The sequence below is a fragment of the Carettochelys insculpta genome, chromosome 6 (assembly GCF_033958435.1).
Source record: "Carettochelys insculpta isolate YL-2023 chromosome 6, ASM3395843v1, whole genome shotgun sequence".
Classification (NCBI taxonomy): domain Eukaryota; kingdom Metazoa; phylum Chordata; order Testudines; family Carettochelyidae; genus Carettochelys; species Carettochelys insculpta.
Genome location: NC_134142.1, coordinates 25,787,830 through 25,807,886, shown reverse-complemented (window position 1 = coordinate 25,807,886; position 20,057 = coordinate 25,787,830). Strand labels below are relative to the sequence as shown.

The following is a 20,057-nucleotide window of genomic DNA, read 5'->3' as shown; positions in this document are numbered from 1 at the left end:
CACTGGCCACTGTCATCAGACAGGCTCCTGGGCTGGATGGACATTTGGTCTGACCCAGTATGGCCATTCTTCTGTTCTTACGCTCTCCATTGGAAAACTTTGTAACTGGTTTTTAGACCTTACAAATTCTTCTGTTCTTCCAATCTTAGCTTGAGTGTTTATTATTTTAAAACATAACTTGAGTTCAAGTTACTTATCAGTCAATTTGGAGGTCTCCTGACATCCCACTATTTATTAAAACCATGTCTGAGGACAATCACCACTGGATTCACTGTCTAAACTGACTAACCTGTAACTGGCCACTTGCTGTTTTCCTTCCTTCAACAAGGGACTCTCCTGTCTTTCCTTCTCCTACACACGATTGTTCAGTGTAGATATCTGGCCATGAAGCATGGAGCAGGATGCAACTTCTACTGTCTAATATACTGATACATTCCCATCACCTTGAGCATTTGAGCACCTCACAAGCACTAATGACTTTACCCTCACAAAAACACCTGTGAGGAACAAAAACTGTATTATCCTCACTCTATTGACTGGGAATTGAGGCACAGAGAGACCCACTTGCTCAACAGGTTAAATTATAGACCCAATCTAACACATGCCAAATTTTCTTTAGTTTTGGATGGTTCAAGTATTGCCTGTTACTTTTCACACACATTTCTGGAATAATACAGACAAAACTTTTTATCAATTTGGTTTCTTTTGTAAATGTTCAGTGACTCATGTTTCGTATTGCTCTACAATTTACTAAAAATAATTGAGTCCATAAGTCCTTAATCTCTTGGTATTTTGAAAACAGACAAGTTGTTAATGGCAAAAAATATGTAACACTAAGGTTCCATCTATGTAGCAGCTGTGATTTGCAGCGTGTGCAGACATACCCACTCAAGATGTGTGCTAGCTAACTCCCTAAAAATTGCAGTGAGGCTGCAGTGGCACGGGCTTCAGCACAGACTGCCCAACAAGTACAGACTGAGGGGTGAAGAAGCAGTATCAGGTTAGCTAGTGCATCTAAAGGCTGGTCTCAACTGGGAACTTACACTAACATAGCTACGTTTCTCACCATGTGAAAAACCCACACCCCCGAGAGAGACAGTTATGCTGGCCAAATCCGCAGTGTAAACAATGGTAGGTCAATGCAACAGTTCTGCCATTAGCCTGTCTAGTCTCTCTCAGGGAGGTGGACAACAGCAGAACCTCTCCCATGGATGTATGTAGACTGAGTCTATCCGATAGCACTTATGTGAAGAGAGACCATAAAGGCAGGAGTCAATTTCCACTGGGGATTCAGTGTGCAATGTACCTGCCAAATATGTTTGTTAAACAGACTCTTAAAGTTTGGGTAAGGTTTCAAAAATGTTTACAAATGATTCAGGTTGGGGTCTGCAACATGTGGCTCTCTAAGGACTTCTTTCTGGATCCCGACGCTATAATTGCAAAGTAAAAAAAATAAAAAAATAAAAACAAAACAAAAAAACAAAACCCTCCTGATTATTTTCAATAAACAGTGAATGTCTAACAGCTCAACAGTGAACAACTCGTATCTAAATAGAAAGTGATCTATGATTGGAAAACACTGGCTAACTCCCACTTAAATATCTGCAGTGCATTGTGGGATATGATACTGTATCAGTGTTTTGATCATGTTGCTAATAAAGTCTTATTCACATGTATTGTGGTTCTTGAATTATTGACCTTTTTTAATGAATTAAAAAAAAATGGCTCTTCTGGCTATTTTGGTTTCTGACCCGATACAGGTAGATATATGGTACTCCCAATATGTGGCATCTAGACACTTCATTAGTACATGCACCATATATTTAACAAGAGGTTATTAAAACACCTACTCTGACTCTGATAAATTCCTTTTACCATAATTATGGCACTTTCTGGGTAGAAAGAAGGCAGGCCTTCTTTCCAGCTGTTTCTTTTCAAACAACAGTTTTACAAGTACATGTAAAACTTCATTTTTCAATTAAGGTTTGAGTTCTTCAGTTCTTTTACAGGAGCCCTGTGACAATCAGTTAAGTTTCTTCTAATCCAAAAGCCCCATAGAATACACCAGCTCTAGAGAAAAACAAAGCCTTTATTGCTTTTTCTCCAAAGTCATTCAGTTTCTCAAATTTGTTTCGCATCTTGGCATGTGAAAAGCCTGAGGAGGGCTTCCAAGGTGTATGCATTATAACTAGGAAGCTGATGGAGGCAGCAGACAACTGTTGAGCGACCTCTACCATCCATGAGTCCATACTGTTCCTGTGCGCTACTGAAAGTGGTCTACTCTACGGGCTCTTCTTCACTTACCCAGAGATCAATGTTTCAGAGAGGGATCGCCCAGGGTTTGATTTAACAGGTCTAGTAAGGACATGCAAAAATCAACCACTGATTGTACCTGTCAACCTCAGTGCTCCACTGGGTCACAAGGAGGAAGGGAAGATGATGGAAGAGTTTCTCCCATAGACCTTCCACAGTGGGATGCCACAGAAATTTGATCTAAAGTATGTTGACTCAAGTGACAGAGTGACTCAAGTGTCAACCTTGATCATTTTTGGACCTCTGTGCTTTATATATTGAGTCTGTTGTGGTAAGGCTATGATCTGGAGAAGTGGCTCTGACCCACGAAAGCTCACCACCTAATAAATCATTTTCTTAGTCTTTAAAGTGCTACATGACTGCTTTTTTGTTATGTTGACTCAAGCTACACTATTCTCATAGCTGGAGTTGCATATCGTAGATTGATTTTTTCTGGTAGTATAGGCCTGGCCATAGTAAAACAACACAGGAACATACACTGTCTATTAGAAACTTGTACCTGTTTCTTTATTGGCTCAGTACCTGAATCCCATATGCTATTTGCAAATCTCACTTGGGTGATACCAGATTAAAAAAACAATTAAAAGATAGCCCTGTTTGCCATTTTGGAAGCATTTGGCAATGGAATTTATAAGAAAGAGTAAGACATATATGTATACAAATTAAAGCCAGAATGGTTTGTACAACATGAACCTGTACTGGTGTGCCAAAGAAAACCCCTTTCTGTTGTTGCTCTAATATCATTCCTTCCTAAGGGCTAAACTACTTCAAGCATGCAGCTTCTGCTGTGATTATATATGTTTTCTATATGAGCAATCATTTAATAAATATATAGAAAGTAGTATCTAACAAACTCAGTTTCTAAAACATCACTACTATCCTTTGTCCAACCTGTAATTTTTACTCCTGCAGGAATTTTGCAATTTTACTATGGCTCCAAATGCAATAATTGCAGAATTCCACCTGGACTACATTTTCACTTAAGTTTCACCTGCAGTAAAGACTTGGATATACTGTACAAACAAGTTTGTACAAGTTGTTGGAGAAAAGACCCTCTGCTGATAATATAATAATTGAATTCGGCATGAAAACCTATTTATTTCTTGGAAAACAGTCTGAGAAATCTGACTGATGTCTACTTACAAGACTACTACATATAGCTAACTAAACAGAAGCAACATTTGGCATTTATCCTAGGATTAGTGTGAACAGCCATATAACCAAACATTAAGAAAGTTAACTTTAAAATGCTTTTGAAAAGGTCTGTTTTCATGACAGATGGCTATAAGGGCTTATCAGTGCCAAAATAATCACCCCCTCCCCCTCCAATTCTCAAATGCTTAAGGAAGATTTTAGATTAGTATTTCTTTGAGGCATTGGTTCACTTAATGAGTAGAAATGAAAAGTACAGTAATATTGCAAAATAGTCTACTATTGTATCTGACATGCTTTCCTAGGACACAAACATCAAAACCAGGAAAATGAGACTGCTTAATAGATAAACGCTTACCAAGCTTCTTAGCATGACCACTCTTGATTTGACTTGTGCCCTCTGTGGACTACTAAAACGTATACTTGTAAAAGGTTTCTCTCTCTCTCTCTCTCTCTCTCACTATTAGGAGAAAGGCCACGTAAATATTGGGTAGGATTTTTGTTGTTGCTTGTGTAATACGCTTACGAGCAAAGACATTGTAGAACTATGCTTTATTCAAGAAAACCCACACATTCCAGCCTGTGGTCACCAAAGGTTTTGCTAAGCCATAGTTAACAGCAAATATTGGAACAAAATACAGTGCATCAGATTGAACCAAATCATTCAGATTTTGAATTACAATGAAAACATTTAGGGAGATCTAGTTTCAGAATGTCATATCGCTTTCTACAATATATGTGCAATGAAATTGGCAGAAGCAGAAATGGAAGAGTATTGGTTTCGATAAAAGCTGAAAAATTGTGATTTGTGTGTGACATTTAAACTCTCAGGATGACAGTGCATGCTATTTCACCTACAAGCAGCATTTTAGTTACAAAAATATCGGTCCAGCCTCTAGTTACTTAGTGGGGAAACAATATCCCCAGTGTAATGGCAACATGCCATTCTCAGTGAAATATTTAGAAAAAACTATTTAACATTTTTTTTTTACATCTCATTGGATTCCAAAGTTGCTATGGCAATATGAAAGTCACTTCTTGACATGTGTATTGCACCAACGATTAATGCAAAAGCACATTTTTCAAGTTGTAATGTAAAAAAGAAGCAAAAAACTAAAATAAAAGACTAAATGTCAAAAGGCATTTTAATGCAACTAATCTTGGATAAACAAGTTGCTACATTCATTAAAGTTTAAACAGTCATCCAAGCTTTCCCAATTTTTCTATTGTTTTGAACTTTTCAGGATAAAATAGCATAAAAGGGAAAGTCCTTAAAACTGAGCTCGGAATTAAGCTGTTTATTACTGACTCCTAAAACAGGCAATTTCAAAGACAAGCTATCCTCACTTCAATATTGCATTGTGCTGCAACTGCCTTCCACACAGAATTCACAATGTATACGAGAGGGGTTACCAAGACTGCTGGGTAACAGACATAGATAGTATTGTGCAGGTAACCCACTGTGCATCATACAGGTACACAATTTAAATGGTGAAGACTTGATTTCGGTCCTCCCCAAACTACAAGTACTCCTGCTTACCTGCCTTTTCCTTCAGGAAAACAGCATGAAATATTTTTTCTCCCAACAGCTAACAGCCGTCACATTTAGTGTCACATCCAATACCACCTGAAAATGAAGACGTGGCTGACAGGAATGCTATTACTCTTGGTTTTGTTTTAATAATGTTTTTAGTCAGAAGCGTAGCTTTGAAAATCTTTAGCCAATTGTGAAAATGTAAAGAAGCCGGGAGCAACTTCAGTATGCACCACAAGTTTAAACCTGTGGCTTGGCCTATCTGCTTTCAAACTCTCCATTACTTTGCCAACATTTAATTAAGAAGGTACCATTTTAAAATAAAAGTGGAGGATGTACTGTAGTAGCCTAACTTTGATTTGAGGAGAAAGATGAAATGTTTTTATACAGTAAACAAAACACGAAAGTAAACTGAAATCCTTAGAAATCACCGTAAATGTATATAATTAGGGTTCTCATCAACATTTAAAACTATTGAAAATAAGGTTGCCACCTTACCTTTTTTTGGACTGGTGTACCTGGTTTTAAACAGGTTTTCCTCCAGTCTCCCAAGTTTCTCATCCTCTTATTCAGTTTTCTGCTGTACTGCTCTCCTACTTTCATGCTGAATACCGAGTCAGTCCTGCCTTCTGCTTTTCTTGGCAGGAGGCAGAGCAAGATTTTAATTTCGGTAGTCAGAGTGACAGAAAACAACAAAAGCACAGCAGACACAGCACAATTCTTTCTCAAGAAGAAAATACATTTGTCCGATAAAGGTCTACAAAATCTTGCAAAGGCACCTCTTTTCCCAGTTTTTGCCTGAAAGCAAGATGGCAATCTTAATTGAAAAGGGATGATAAAATTTTTAAATAACTTAAAAAATCATTTTTATATAAAGCAGCAAAAACATTTTCCTCTGCAGAAAGAGAAATGTTAACAAAGAAACACATCAATGTAAATGCACTGTTCATAAACTTTTGCTAATTTTAATTTCACAATAAAGTCAATCTTTATTTTATGACTACTCTTTAACCTCATCAGTACTGTCTGAAGAAGAATCTTTGGCGTCTTCAGTGTCTTTGTTGCTTTCCTCTTCATTTAGATTTTCATTTTCTGATTTGGTCCCATTAAGGAGAGTTTTTTCACCATTTACAAATCCATTCTCTGTGACTTCTGCATCAATAGCTTCATCAATTTTTAAGTCTCCTTGGTCCTCTGCCTCTTCTTCTAGGTTTCTCAAGACAATTGGGAGCCTTGAATCTGCCACGGTGTTCTCCAGCAAGGCAATGTTGCTCTCTTCATATTTTGGAAGTAGGGCTCCTTCCGCCAATTGTCTGCTATAGTATTCTCTGTTAGCAGCTGCACTCTTTACTGCTTTCTCCAAAATCTCTTTCTCACCTAAACGCAATTTGATAGCCACTGTTGCATGGAAGGAAAGGTCATGGGTCTCCAAGAAGGATTTATCATCCTAAAGGATAAAAGAAATTAAGAACATTAATAAGATCCACCCAACTTTTCTCCTGCAATAACAGAGGCTTCAGATCTTGTAAACTTATCCACACAGGCAGATTTCTATGGTGGAATCTTATCAAAGTCTATGAGATTCCATAAAGGAGCACAGACACCACATCACCTATGAATCAGTTTGCAGAAGACCAAGTAAGTATATTTTAAGTACGGCTGTAGTGAAAATGAAAAAGTGATGCACTTTCTAGATATGTTAGTCACACAGTGGAAAACCAAGGGCCAGCAATTTACAGAATCATGGAAACAAAACAGATTATCAAAATGTTACCAACTTTATTTCCTTTGGCTATGCCAAATAAATTATATTTGAAAAAAAACCAGTGAAAAAGGAATAGCCACATAACTGAGAAACTCAATTAAGAAGTTTTGTTTTACTAGAATCATATGCAAAAAACTCTCATTGTGCAGAATTACAAGTTCTTGGTAGCTTTACCTCCACAGTTGTTTTATAGGTTTTCAAAAGAAGGGATGCTCTGGCTTCAAGGAAGGTCCAAAGTTTAACCTCATTCTCCCAGCTAACTGGAAACTCAGAGTTGCCCAGTGTGAAGATTTTGTCAATAGCATGCTCTCCTATTAAATGTTCTTTCAACTCTTCTGCAATAATTATGAACAAAAATATGTTGAAAATCTCGCCATTCATTATGGTAGCTGATAAAACTCAGCTTCATTTTTAACAACATGATTTTATACTGCTTCAGAAAAAATTTTTCTCCCCAAAGAAGTAATCCAACAATCTGGCTATTTCTAGTACTCCCCTCAAGGTAGCAAATAGGAAATCTTGTGGTTAGGAGAAAAAGAAACCTTTAGGTTTACTGTATAAATACCAATAGATAGAAATCTTTTACTGTTAAGGGTATTTCTTTCAGTTAAAAAGAAAACCTGACTACTGTTGGTCAAAAGACATCCATCAAATGTGTCCCACATAAAAATGTCAAATGGCTTGTGACATTACACACATTTCATTAATCTTAACTTTTTTAATGACCAAAACACTTTCCTGCCAAGCAGTATGTCACAAATGTTAAACTAAACATTACAAAAGTTGGTATTAGCATTTATACAATACATTTCTGTGACTTGTGCAGTAAACTCTTTCATATCCAGCAGCCCAAGGACCAGGAGGTACCAGATATTCAAATATTCTGGATAATAGAGCAGTATACCTAGCAATGCACAACACTAAATACAAATAGGATTAGATATTAAGAAATAAACAAAAATGTATGCAGAGTACTTTATTTAGCAACAACAGTAGCATTGCACACTGAACACTTATACTGTATTTGCTGTATTTATTTGTATTTGCTTTCACTACACGGTGCTTATGGAAAACTTAACTAAAATTTACTTATGGTTAAAATGCCTGGTATTTGAGAGTTCCGGATGTTAGAATGCCAGTTAAGACAAAGTTTACTGTATATAAGTTTCATTTGTTGATGAGCTGCTTTGGAAAGGGACTTCCCACCAATGGAACCAAGATTCATATCGCACTGCTCCCCACTCAGTTTCAATACAGGTTGTAATTACAGTTTTCATGCTGCGTATCTAGGACATATACTTCAATTTCACAACAGTACACATGATATAATATATCAAATGGACTGGAAGAATATTTCCTCCAAGAGAAAATTAGCCAATCCTTTCCATATCCTGCAAGAATTATGTTTGTTATGTAATCAGTATGACATAATCTCTTTGAAATCAAAAGTTCTGTCTCAAAGCTGACACTAATTTAGAATTCTAAATGTAGCACAAATGTATAAGCCAATAGTATCCCATACATTTTCAGCATATGAAACAGCATTAGCTTTTGAGAAATTAGAGTGTGCACGCACACACACACACACAACCTACTATCTCACCCATTAAAGCCATATCTGCCAAAACAAGCTACAGTCCCAAAGCGTGTAACACAAGACTTGCAGCACTTTTGAGGGCAACAGAAGCCATCAAATCTTGTGTGTCACAAGAACACAGGTGACCATGCAGACATATATGCATAGTTTATGAATTTAGGGTTAAAGTAACAGATAGTTTAATTGTATGATTAATACCTCTGACATATCAGAAATCCTGCAATCCATTCCTACAATCTTTAAAATATATAAAATGAAAAAGGCCTTCGCCCAGCAATGAAGTAGGTAAATAGATGTATATAATGGGAGCCATGTAACTCACGAATCATGGAACTAATAGAACTGAAAATGGGACAAAGCTATTTAATTTACACACAACTTCACAGGAAGGGATGTTGTAGGCTAGGTATGAAAGATGAGTGAGGGATGTGGTGATACAAACCACCTTATTAAATAGTACAGCAACCCATTTATCAATATCACATTATTTTTATTAAGGTTTCTTTTAAAAATCCAATGAGATGGGAGCACATCATTTATATTAAATGTATTATGTCTTCTTCATGGAACAAAAGTAAATATCATACAATACATTAGATACATAAACCTTAACATACTTCTAGTGTTTCTGATGTCATCCAGACACACTGCAACTTAAATCTGCGGAGCTACTCTACCGTATGTGATTGCTCTTCCTACTGTGAAATGAACAGTTCTCACCTACACACATAACTGTACCTAATTAGCAAATGGCTGTGACTGTATTCACAAATGAAGTTATTGCATGCGCAAGGAAGGTGCATCATTAATAACTGTGTATACATTTTTCCTGGTGCAACTGCACACATGCATATTTAAAAGTTAAGTTCTGAAAGTTTACGTCACAAGACAAGCTGATTATAGACTGAGTAACCAAAAATGTTGATTTAAATATTCAAACTGCCAACTTTGAGTTGTCTCTTGGATTTTTGCTATAATGAGGTATTTTCCAGTTCTATTCCCGGAAGAATCTTGTGGTGAAGACTGAAATGCCATCACTATAAACACATGGTAAACCTTTGGTCTCATATGACCTTGCGCTGTGGGACACTTTTTAACATATAAATAAATAACACTGCAGAGCAAAAGTAATTACTGCCATCAAAAGGAGGGAAAAAAAACCCAGTGGTGATACACTATATGGTAGCCTTCAAAATTAGGGCATTCACCACATCATCTGCTGAGAAAGTCCCAAAAAATTCTCAAGCTGTCAGCACACTCCTCATATCACATGACAGAAAAGCATGGACTGATACAATTTTACATACTTATGCAATCTCCTCTACTGTTCTATTAATTTAAGAATGTTACATAAGAGGACCGTGTTCTATTCTGCATTCTCTCCTAAACAAACCCATCAATTTTGTCCTTAAAACATTCATTTTAAAAGGTTTCTAATTTTGCTTTATGTGAGATTCTCTTATCTTTCCGCTTATAAAACCACCATCAATAGGAATTTTTATGGATGTCTTACCTTCACTCATACAAAATACTCGAAGGAAAGCCAGAAGCTGAGCAGAAATTGGAGGCTCGGTGGAGTGCAAGGCAAAAACACTGGAGCTGACAAAATTGAAAAAAAAGAAGAAAAATTAGATTATGGTAATGTCAGTGTGGAATGTTTTGTGTATAACAACATGGTGTCTGAGCAGATTCTGAACAAATGTGGTCACACCAATTTCTGAGTCTCAAGAAACTTCTCCAATCTGTCCCAGAAAAAGAACAGTCACTTCTCCATACGACAGGCAATTTTACACTTAAAATGACTTTTTCTATGGTTTTCATAATAAATTCATGCTTGAACTTAGTAGGCAGATGAGTAATACATATGAGTACTTTTACCCTAACTGCTGATTTCAAAATGTTAGCAGTACAGATTGAACCCCTCTAATCCAGAACTCTCTCGTCCAGCAACACCAGTAATCCTACATGATTTTAGCTGCCTGAAAGAGAAGTTACCTGTGTAATAACGATGGTTCTTCGAGATGTGTCCCCGTGGGTGCTCCACAGTAGGTGTTGGGCTCGCCCCAGCGCCGCAGCTTGGAAAATCTTCAGCAGTCTCTGTCGGGTCGCGCATGCGCCGATGCGTGTCGGCTCTTCGCGCGCTTACGGTCACGTGCGCGATCCGGTCCCTGCCAGTTCCTGATCAACCGCTCCAGACGCCCCTGAAAAAACACACAAACAGAGCTCCGAAGTGGGGAGGAACAGGTGGGTAGTGGAGCACCCATGGGGACACATCTCAAAGAACCATTGTTACTACACAGGTGAGTAACTTCTCTTTCTTCTTCGAGTGGTCCCCATGGGTGCTCCACAGTAGGTGACTACCCAGCAGTAACCCCCCCCCCGAAAAAGGAGATGGGTACCCGATTCATGCGCAGCTTGCCCGTGAAAGGACTGCTGTCGACAGGCGTGTATCCTCATCAAGCATCCTGTGCATGGCGTAGTGCTTGGCGAAGGTGTCATAGGAAGACCATGTCGCCGCTCTGCAGATATCTCTCGTGCGATGCCTTTGAAGAAGGCCGTTGACGCCGTCATCGCCCTAGTCGAGTGGGCTCTTGGCGGAAGTGGCAGAGGAGTCTTGTGAAGCTTGTAACACAGCCTTATGCAAGACACAATGTGATTTGAAATCCTCTGTGAAGATAGCGCTTCTCCTTTTGACCTGGATGCAATGGACACCAGGAGTCTGTCCATTTTCTGGAAAGGTTTAGTTCTATCGATGTAGAAGGCCAGTGCCCTTCTTACGTCAAGTAAGTGCAACCGTGCCTCTTCATTTGAGTTGTGAGGCTTAGGATAGAACGAGGGCAGCACTATTGGTTCGTTGATATGAAAGTCTGAAGAGACCTTCGGAACGAAGGCTGGGTGTAATCGTAAGACCACCGCTTCTTTTGAGAAGATCGTGCTGGGTGGTGTGGACATTATGGCCCCGAGCTCACTCACTCTGCGAGCTGATGTGATTGCCAGGAGGAAAGTCGTTTTAATAGTAAGTAGTCGAAGGGGGACCGTAGCCAATGGTTCAAAGGGCGGTCCCGAGAGGGTGTGTAGAACTAGGTCTAAACTCCATGACGGCGGTATTGGTTTCCAAGGGGGTACAGATTCACCAACCCCTTTAGGAAACGCGAGACAACAGGATGGGCAAATGTGGTTGATCCATCCTATTCATGCCGAAACGCTGATATAGCCGCCAGATGCACCTTTATAGAGGATAGCGAAAGTCTGTTTTGTTTGAGTTGTAGCAAATAATCCAGAATCGTAGGTATGGTGGCGTCCCGGGGTATTAGTTGCCTGGAGGAACACCATTCGGAAAAACGCAACCATTTGCGCTGATAAGTCTTTCTGGTGGAAGTTCTCCAACTACATTCAAGGACTTGTTGCACTCCCTCTGAGCATGTAGTCTCTAAGGCGCTTAGCCATGGATTAGCCATGCTTGTAGCCGAAGTCTCTTTGGGTGTGGGTGCAGTACTGACCCCCGAGCCTGAGTGAGAATGGCCGGTACTGTTGGTAGGGGAAATGGCCGATGCTGAGCCATGCGTAAGAGCAATGGGAACCACTGTTGCCGGTCCCAGGTTGGGACTATGAGTATCATGCTTGCTTTCTCCCTTCTGGCCTTCTCCAAGACCTTGCGTATAAGTGTCGTGGGAGGGAACGCATAAAGTAGAGGGCCCTTCCATGGGATCATGAAGGCATCCCCCAAAGACTCCTGTCCCATGCCCGCTCTGGAGCAGTATTGGGGACATTTCTTGTTTTCTCGGGTGGCAAACAAATCGATTTGGGGAAAACCCCATCTGCGGAACACTTGGTGAAGTAGGTCTGAACGGATCTGCCACTCGTGAGTGGGCGCAAAGTGTCTGCTGAGTTGGTCCACCTTGACGTTGTGGACCCCCGGGAGGTATGAAGCCTTTATGATTATATTGTTGGAGATGCACCAGTTCCAGAGTCGGCCCGCCTCCGCACAAAGCGTACGAGACCTGGCTCCCCCCTGTTGGTTTATATAAAACATGGTGGTGGTGGTGTCGGTATTCACGCTGACTATTTTTCCGCGCAGATAATTGTGAAAATGCCTGCACGCATTGAACACTGCCCTGAGCTCTAATATGTTTATGTGCAGTGTCTTCTCCGCAGGGGACCAGAATCCTTGAGTGGTTTTGTTGTCCATGTGAGCCCCCCATCCCATATGGGAGGCATCTGTTGTAATGAACACAGTAATTTGCGGTTGGCGGAAGGGCACCCCTGTTAGGAGATTCTTGGGGTTTCCCCACCATGTTAGCAAGCTTCGTGCCTCTGTTGTAAGTGACACCCTCTTGTGGACGGTGTGGATTGAGGGTTTGTATACGGTTGCCAACCAATGCTGCAATCCTTGCATATGCAGCCTGGCGTTTTGCACCACAAACGTGGTGGTTGCCATATGCCCCAACAGTTGTAAGCACATGAGAACTGGAACAGTGGGGCTGTACGTTAGTAGTTGTACGAGAGATTCGATGGCACGAAAACGAGCCTCGGGTAAATACACCCTTGACATGACTGAGTCTATCCGAGCCCCTATAAACTCTATATTTTGCGTGGGGTCGGTCTTTGACTTTGAGAAATTAATGATGAGGCCCAGTGAGGTAAATGTGTTTGTGGTGATGTGTATCAACCGTAGTACCTCCGCCCGGGAAGTTCCCTTTAGCAGGCAATCGTCCAGGTACGGGAAAATGAAAACTCCCTGTCTGTGTAGGTATGCTGACACCACCGCTAAGGTCTTGGTGAAGACTCTGGGTGCTGAAGAGAGTCCGAATGGGAGGACTCTGTTCTGGAAATGATCTGTGCCCACAAGGAACTGGAGGAAACGCCTGTGGGCTGGATGAATTGCGATATGAAAATACACATCCTGTGAGTCGAGGGCTGCAAACCAATCACCATGGTCTAGTGCCGTGATTACTGAAGCCATCGTAGTCATTTTGAAGTGTTGTTTGCGTAGGTACTGGTTCAGTGCGCGTAGATCCAAAATGGGTCTCCACCCTCCTGTCTTCTTTTCCGTCAGGAAATACCTGGAGTAGAACCCTTTGCCTTGAAATTGTTCCGGTACTCTCTCCACCGCCCCTATGAATAGGAGGTGGTCCACCTCCCGCCTTAATTCCGGTAGGTGAGAGGGGTCTCTGAGAAGGGGTGCGGTGGGAGGATTTGGTGGAGGTAAAGACTGGAAGGGGATCGTGTATCCCGTGTTTACAATCTCCAATACCCACTTGTCCGACGTGATGCTTTTCCATTGTGGGTAAAATGGCTTGAGTCGGTGATGGAACATGTACTGAGATTGGCACTGAGGTACGGTCTTGGCTTCGCAGCCCTCGACATACCCGTCAAACTTGCTGTCTTGCACTTTGCCCTGCGGAGGCGCTGCCCTGCTGAGGCCGGTGCCTAGGGCCCTTATAATCTGTTTGTTGATGACGTCCCTGATCATACCCCCGTTGAAATTGGGTACGTTGCTCTTGGTAACCATAACGGCGTTGCTGAGGATAAAATTTCTTCCTTCTGAACGGTGGGGTATATATCCCCAAAGTCCGACGTGTCGCTCTGGAATCTTTGCTCGAGTGTAGGACTGAGTCGGTCGATTCAGCAAACAATTTTATTTTGTCGAAGGGGAGGTCTGCAATTTTGACCTGTAAATCCTTTGGAATGCCGGATGTGCGAAGCCATGACTCTCTCCGCATTACCACTGCAGTGGCCACAGCGCGGGCCGCTGTGTCTGCCACATCCAGTGCAATCTGCACGCCCACTTGAGAAGCCGCATAGCCCTCTTGCACAATTGCCTTAAGAATTGGCCTTTTATCCTCCGGAAGGAAGTCCAAGAGGGCAGTAAGCTTGGAATAGTTGTCGAAATTGTGATTCGACAAATGAGCGGCATAGTTGGCCATGCGGAGCAACAGAGTAGAGGAGGAGTAGGCTTTTCTACCCAGAAGATCCAGCTTCTTTATGTCCTTGTCCAATCCCCCAGATTTGTACTGGGACGATTTGGACCTGTGTTGGGACGATTCAACCACTAGCGAGTTTGGCTGTGGATGACTAAATAGAAATTCCATACCTTTCGCAGGGACGAAGTACTTTTTGTCCACTCTTTTGTTGGTAGGAGGAGCGGATGCTGGAGTCTGCCATATATTAGTGGCTGCTTCCATGATTGCATCGTCCAGAGGAATAGCAATTTTAGAAGAAGATGGAGGCCTGAGGTTTTTAAGGAGTCTGTGGTGTTTCTCCTGCACCTCCACCACTTGAATATCTTGGGATTGAGCTACTCGTTTGAACAGCTCCTGGAACTGTTTCAGGTCATCTGGGGGAGAAATGTCTCCAGGGACCACGGCCTCGTCTGGCAAGGATGAGGAGGTATCACTATGGTATCTCTCCTCCAATTCCTCTGGATCCTGGCTGTATTGATGTGATTGCCTTTGTGGAATTTCGAGGTGGGGTTCAATGTCTTTAGACCCAGCCTCTGATTGGGGAACTCGTGGTGTTCCCCCAGGTGGAATTAGAACACTGGCGTTGAGGGGTGGTCGACGGGGATCCATAGTGAGATGTCGACCTCCTATGCTGACGCCCCGCATAATGATGGCGGTCGTAGCAACAGGGACGGGGGCCCGGCGATGGAGACCTGGACCATGACCCAAGGATGTAAGGGTGGTGCCTGGAATGTCGAGACCTCCGAGATGATACCGATGTACAAGGAGAGCCTCTGTGAGAAGACTCGTAGGGATCTCTGCTAGATGATGGAGAAAAGCATGCAGACCCCTGGGATGGACTCTGAAGAAAAGGAGAAGGACGTCTGTGGCAGGCTGAAGGTGTTGCTGCCCGTCGAATCTCCGGTGGTGATCGTGCTGACAGAGGCAGTGCAATTACCTCAGGAGAGGGGCTGCAGTGCCTGGTCTTTGTTTTAGCCTTTACCCTCTCAGGTGGTCTTATCGGTGAACTTGGTAGCGGAGCAGGTGTCATGCTGATTTCCACTGCTCCCGGTGCCCCTGTTGCCGGTGCCGTCGATCCCGGTGCCGTCGTCCTCGGTGCCTCTGGGGAAGTCTCGATCGGTGCCGCAGTAGCTGGTGCTGGACTGACTAGTGCCCGCATGGCTCTCGGTGCCGTCTCCCCGGTAGCTGCAGGGCCTTGAGTGGTTGCATGCGCCACGGCTTTACCAGTGGAGGAAGCCAGCGTGCGTGGGCCCTTTGTTACACTCGTCCCGCTCCCAACAGTAAGGGGCAGGGATCGAGTAGGCGAGGCTCTTCTTTTCTTCTGCGCAGAGGAGGTCAAAGAGGCAGCCTTCCTCTTGTGCGACCCTGAAGAGCCCTCCGCATGCGTTGTCTCTGATGAGGCAGGCTGAAGTGCTTTGTCAACTAGTAGCATCTTCAGCCTCATTTCTCTATCTTTTCTAGCTCTATTAGTCAACTTGGAACAATGGGAGCACTTCTGGGGAACGTGCGTCTCCCCGAGGCACCGTATGCATCTGCTATGGCCATCCAAAGCAGGCATGGCCTCCCAGCAAGATTCACACTTCTTAAAGCCGGGGGATGGCATTGTTAAAACTTAACTCTGAGTCCTTAGGTGCTAACAGCACACTTAACAGTCTATTAGGTGATGTTAATAACCGTTGGCCTTTGAAGGCTGACAAACAAAAGCAGTGGGCCCGCCCGGAGGCGGCCACTGCGGTTTTAAAATAGTCTTTAGCTTTTAACAACTTTTAACAGAGTAACTAACTATAATAACTATAGAACTGCTAACTATGAACTGTTAAAAAACTATTAACACGAGAAAAAATAAGATTTATCTGTCTCAGGCGTTGGAGCCAGAGAGGATTCCGTCTGCAGCCGCTAGCGGTTGAGAAGGAACTGGCGGGGACCGGATCGCACACGTGACCGTAAGCGCGCGAAGAGCCGACGCGCATCGGCGCATGTGCGACCCGACGGAGACTGCTGAAGATTTTCCAAGCTGCGGCGCCGGGGCGAGCCCGACACCTACTGTGGAGCACCCACGGGGACCACTCGAAGAAGAGTGATCACTTATCATGGTTGTGGTCAGGTTCCAGTGGTCCTGTAAAGTTTGTTTACAGCCACCAACTTGGCTCTCGGTAGTCTGTGCTGTTATTTAGCTGTGACTTACCCCTAAATGCCTTCAAAGAGCCTAATAAGCAGTGGAAGTGCTGGTAATGCAGCTAGACAATATTGACCTCCCTTGGTTCAGAAATTCTCTCAGTCGGCACCAGTTGGGTCCTCAGGGTGCTGGGCTAGAGATGTTCAACTTGTACTATGATTGGTTCAATATCAGTCATTAATCAGTTATTGACATATTCAACACTCAAGGGCTTAGATCAGGGGTGCGCAAAGTGTAGGGCGCGTCCCTTGTGGGGGGATGTGAAATTGAGTGAGGGGGTGCAGAACGATCAGGCTGCCCCTTTCTCCCTCCCCTGCAGCCACTCTGCTTCTATTATGCTGAACTCTGCCGAGAGCTCTCTCTCCTGGTCTTCTAACCCCACGCCCAGCGCAGCAGCTTGCTCCCCGTGTCTCTCCCACAAGGAGGGTGTGGCCTTCCTGCAGGAAAGCAGCTTGATTAATGACTCTCCTGTGGGGAATTTAGCGGTGGTTGAACGTTCGGGGGAATTCAGGCTGAGCTTCCCACTAGCACACCACCTTCCCCACATCTTACAAAAGGTGTGTTCAGACTTAATTCCTTGAGGAACCCTGGGCTGGACTTGCATCAAAGCTTCTGAGAGTATGATATAAAGAGAATGGAACATATTTTGTTTAAAGTTTCATTGCTGCTGAGAATCCATTACTGTAAGAAGCAGTGTAATTTATAAACCTAGCACAATTAATATCACAATTAATAGCTCTTTCTGTTTAGTGACAGGGTCAGAAAGATGATCCCATGGGTTCAATCGGTAAAAAAGGAGATTCACAAATTTTTTTGCTGGTCTATCTTGCTTGAATGAACTAAAAATAAAAGCTAGGCTATCCAAAAGAAAGAAAGGGCATTCGGAAAGCTGATTTATCCACTGCCTCTCCCAGGCCTTCTGCCACTACCATTGCTGAGGGAGCTCAGCACGTCATGTCTGAGACACCACCACTTGCTTCCAGTGCTGTCCAGGGTGGGGGAGGAGAGAGAAGGAGTTGGTTGCTAATTGCAGAGATAAAAAAGCAGGATTGATGTAAAAAGTTTTCTCACCCGTGGTCTAGATAATAGCTTCCATTAGGATGTTTCTTTTCACCCTGACAAAATATTTCCTGATTGCTACCCACCATACTACAGCAAACTCTTTCATATCCAGCAGCCCTGGGACCGGGAGGTCACCAGATATTGAAATATTCTGGATAACAGAGATGTGTAACTAGCAATGCATAACACTAAAGGAAACAGGATTGGATATTAAGAAACAAACAAAAAAGTATGCACAATACTTTACTTAACCAAAAACGTAGCATTGTACACTGAATACTTATATTGTATTTGCTGTATTTATTTGTAATTACGTTCACTATACTGCACTTATGGAAAACATAACTAAAATTTATTTACTGTTAAAATGTCAGTTATTTGAGAGTTTTGGATGACACAATGGTTAAGACAGAGTTTACTGTACTGCCTGAACCAACAGCAGTTTTATCTAAGGAAGACACCATATTAGAGGCCCAACTTAAATGTATACCCCAAATTAAAAAACAAAGTAAGAGATCTAAAAAAGAACCACCACGGCTTAACAACCATGTAAAAGAGGCAGTGAGAGATAAAAAGGCATCTTTTAAAAAGTGGACGTCAAATCCTAGTGACCCAAATTGAAAGGAACATAAACACTGCCAAATTAAATGTAAAAATGTAATAAGAAAAGCCAAAGAGATTTTGAGGAACAGTTAGCCATAAATTCAAAAAACAATAGTAAAATGTTTTTTAAGTACATTAGAAGCAGGAAGCCTGCTAAAAAAGCAGTGGGGCCCCTGGACAATAGAGACGTAAAAGGAGCAATCAAGAAAGATAATGCCATTGCGGAAAAACTAAATGATTTCTTTGCTTCAGTCTTCACGGCTGAGGATGTTAGAGAGATTCCCAAATCTGAGCCGTCCTTTATGGGTGACAAATCTGAGGAACTGTCCCAGATTGAAGTGTCATTAGAGAGGGTTTTGGAACTAACTGATAAGCTAAACAGTCACAAGTCTCCAGGACCAGATGGTATTCACCCAAGGGTTGAAAATGTGAAATTGCGGAACTATTAACGGTGGTTTGTAACCTATCCTTTAAATCAGCTTTGGTACCCAATGATTGGAAGACAACTAATATAACACCAATATTTAAAAAGGGCTCTAAAGGAGACCCTAGCAATTACAGACTGGTAAGTTTAACTTTAGTACCGGCCAAATTAGTAGAAACAATAGTAAAGAATAAAATTGTCAGACACATAGAAGAACATGATTTGTTGAGCAAAAGTCAACATGGTTTCTGTAAAGGGAAGTCGTGTCTTACTAATCTATTAGAGTTCTTTGAAGGGGTTAACAAGCATACGGACAGGGGGGATCCAGTAGACATAGTATATTTAGATTTCAAGAGAGCCTTTGACACGGTTCCTCACCAAAGGCTCTTATGTAAATTAGGTGGTCATGGGATAGGAGGAAAGATCCTTTCATGGATTGGGAACTGGTTAAAAGACAGAAAACAATGGGTAGGAATAAATGGTAAATTTTCACAATGGAAGGGGGTAACTAGTGGTGTTCCCCAAGGGTCAGTCCTGGGACAAATCTTGTTTTACTTATTCGTCAACGATCTAGAGAAAGGGGTGAGCAGTGAGGTGGCAAAGTTTGCAGATGACACCAAACTGTACAGGATAGTCAAAACCAAAGCAGACTATGAAGAACTTCAAAAAGATCTCAGCAAACTGAGTGATTGGGCAGCAAAATGGCAAATGAAATTTAATGTGGGTAAGTGTAAGGTAATGCACATTGGGAAAAATAACCCTAATTATACATATAATATGATGGGGGCAAATTTAGCTACAACAGATCAGGAAAGGGATCTTGGAATTATAGTGGATAGTTCTCTGAAAACATCCACGCAGTGTGCAGTGGCAGTCAGTAAAGCAAATAGGATGTTAGGAATAATTAAAAAAGGGATAGAAAATAAGATGAAGAATATCTTACTTCCCCTATATAAAACTATGGTACGCTCACATCTTGAGTACTGCGTGCAGATGTGATCTCCACACCTCAAAAAAGATATACTGGCGTTAGAAAAGGTTCAGAAAAGGGCAACTAAAATGATTAAGGGTTTGGAACGGTCCCATATGAGGAGAGGCTAGAGAGACTGGGACTTTCCAGTCTAGAAAAGAGGAGACTGAGGGGCGATATGATAGAGGTATATAAAATCATGAATGGTGTGGAGATAGTGAACACAGAAAAGTTATTTACTTGTTCCCATAATATAAGAACTAGGAGGTCACCAAATGAAATTAATGGGTAGCAGGTTCAAAACTAATAAAAAAGTTTTTCTTCACACAGTGCACAGTCAACCTGTGGAACTCCTTACACCAGAGGACGCTGTGAAGGCCAGGACTCTAAAAGAGTTAAAAAAGAGCTCGATAAATATTTGGAGGTTAGGTCCGCAGATGGCTATTAGCAAGGGGTAAGGTATGGTGACTAGCCTTTTGTCGAAGGCAGGAGATGGAT

The 20,057-nt window shown here is 42.1% G+C and overlaps 1 protein-coding gene across 2 annotated transcripts in view; it reads right to left on the bottom strand.

Annotated features, from left to right (window-relative positions):
- Positions 1-3,998: 3,998 nt before the first annotated feature.
- The window catches only part of SETD3 (SET domain containing 3, actin N3(tau)-histidine methyltransferase), an 85,181-nt gene continuing 69,122 nt past the window's right edge, over positions 3,999-20,057 (bottom strand). For both annotated transcript variants that reach the window (XM_074996548.1, XM_074996549.1), the window contains 3 exons: positions 9,875-9,960; positions 6,939-7,099; positions 3,999-6,446 (listed from right to left, as the gene is read on the bottom strand). In XM_074996548.1, coding sequence (XP_074852649.1) covers positions 6,000-6,446; positions 6,939-7,099; positions 9,875-9,960 — 694 coding nt within the window. In that variant the 3' untranslated portion in view covers positions 3,999-5,999. The remainder of the gene's footprint in view (positions 6,447-6,938; positions 7,100-9,874; positions 9,961-20,057) is intronic.